This window comes from Orycteropus afer, unplaced genomic scaffold, assembly GCF_000298275.1.
Source record: "Orycteropus afer afer isolate SDZICR_OR568_19922 unplaced genomic scaffold, OryAfe1.0 scaffold00235, whole genome shotgun sequence".
In the NCBI taxonomy this organism is placed as follows: Eukaryota; Metazoa; Chordata; class Mammalia; order Tubulidentata; family Orycteropodidae; genus Orycteropus; species Orycteropus afer.
Window position 1 is genome coordinate 1,746,744 of NW_006921822.1, and position 1,429 is coordinate 1,748,172.

General features: G+C 31.9%; 1 protein-coding gene across 1 annotated transcript in view; it reads right to left on the reverse strand.

The window, feature by feature from the left end:
- The window catches only part of CDKL2 (cyclin dependent kinase like 2), an 80,692-nt gene extending 80,126 nt beyond the window's left edge, over positions 1–566 (reverse strand). Inside the window, exon 1 of the mRNA XM_007949054.2 lies at positions 399–566. Coding sequence (XP_007947245.1) covers positions 399–566 — 168 coding nt within the window. The remainder of the gene's footprint in view (positions 1–398) is intronic.
- Between the last annotated feature and the right edge of the window lie 863 nt (positions 567–1,429).

The following is a 1,429-nucleotide window of genomic DNA, read 5'->3' on the forward strand; positions in this document are numbered from 1 at the left end:
AAGAGTCTTAGAAGCTTGTGTCAGGTTTCCTCTGAAAGAGGCCCACGTGCCTTTTCCCTTTGCTGATTTTGCTTTACATCCTTTTAGTATAATAAATAACAGTTATAAGTATAACTATATATTTAGTCCCATGAGTCCTACTAGGGAATAACTGAATGAGAGTGGTCTTTCTGGAACTCCCAACATTAGAAAGATAGACAGATACTTTTAAAATCATGCTTAATCTCAAGAGATGAATGAACATGTGTACATAATAATTTTATTTCTCCTTATTGCTCAAAAAGAAATCTATATCTTATACCTTGCTATGAAAATAAAAAGGAAAAAAGTATTATTTTTATAATCTTTATCAAGAAACCACTCATATTTTTTTCAACTCAATATATGTATTCACTCACCTTTAGTAACTTGATTTCTCTCATAGCAATTTTTTTAACCATTTTGTCATCATCACTTTCTAAGAACTTCTTGATGGCCACAATTCTTCCACTATCTTTATTCCTACACTTCATCACCATTCCATAGCTCCCTTCTCCAACCAATCCTAGGTTTTCATACTTTTCCATTTTAATTTAAAACCAGTAGGAATTTTTCTTACTGTGGAAACTAAAACATAGAATTAACAATGCTGAGTATATTAATTTCTTACATTCTCCCAGTAAATTAATTCTTCCATTGTTTTCCATATTTAGAGCAGTCATTGTGTTGACAGCTGTCCTGTGATGACTCACAACTTCTTATTTTCTTTTCACACCTAACTATGTTTTCAAAATATTCATTCACATTTAATAAAAGACATGGCAAATGAAATTAAGGCCATTAACTTTAAAATTAAATTATTAAATGTTATGTTAATGAAATTCAATATATTTTTAATGGAGATAAATCAATACTTAAACTATCACTACAAAATAATTACAGCTAACTATAGAAAGGGAGCTCTGGTAGCATAGTGGCTAAGGTACTTGACTGCTAACCAGAAGGCTGGCAGTTCAAATCCACTAGCCACTCCTCGGAAGGAAGATTGGGCAATCTACTTCCATAGTGATACTGCCTCAGAAACCCAAGGAGGGGTCGCTATGAGTTGGGTCTGACTCGACAGCACATAACAACAACAACTATAGAAAAGGCAGAATTCTTTTTCACTCAAAGGTAAAAAGGGCACAATTGAATTTGACTTTAATGAAGAGCATATCTATATTTTTACACCAAGTTCAAAGTTTAAAATCTTTATGTATTTTCTACTCAATTACAGAAAAATATTTGTTCACAAAATTATCAATTACCAAATTAATACTAAGAATATTCAATTAAACAATTTTACGTTCCTTAAAACAATACTAATTAAATGCCTATACTAAATTTAGGAGCTCTGGTAGCATAGTGCCTAAGGCACTTGACTGCTAACCAGAAGGCTGGTGGTTCAAAC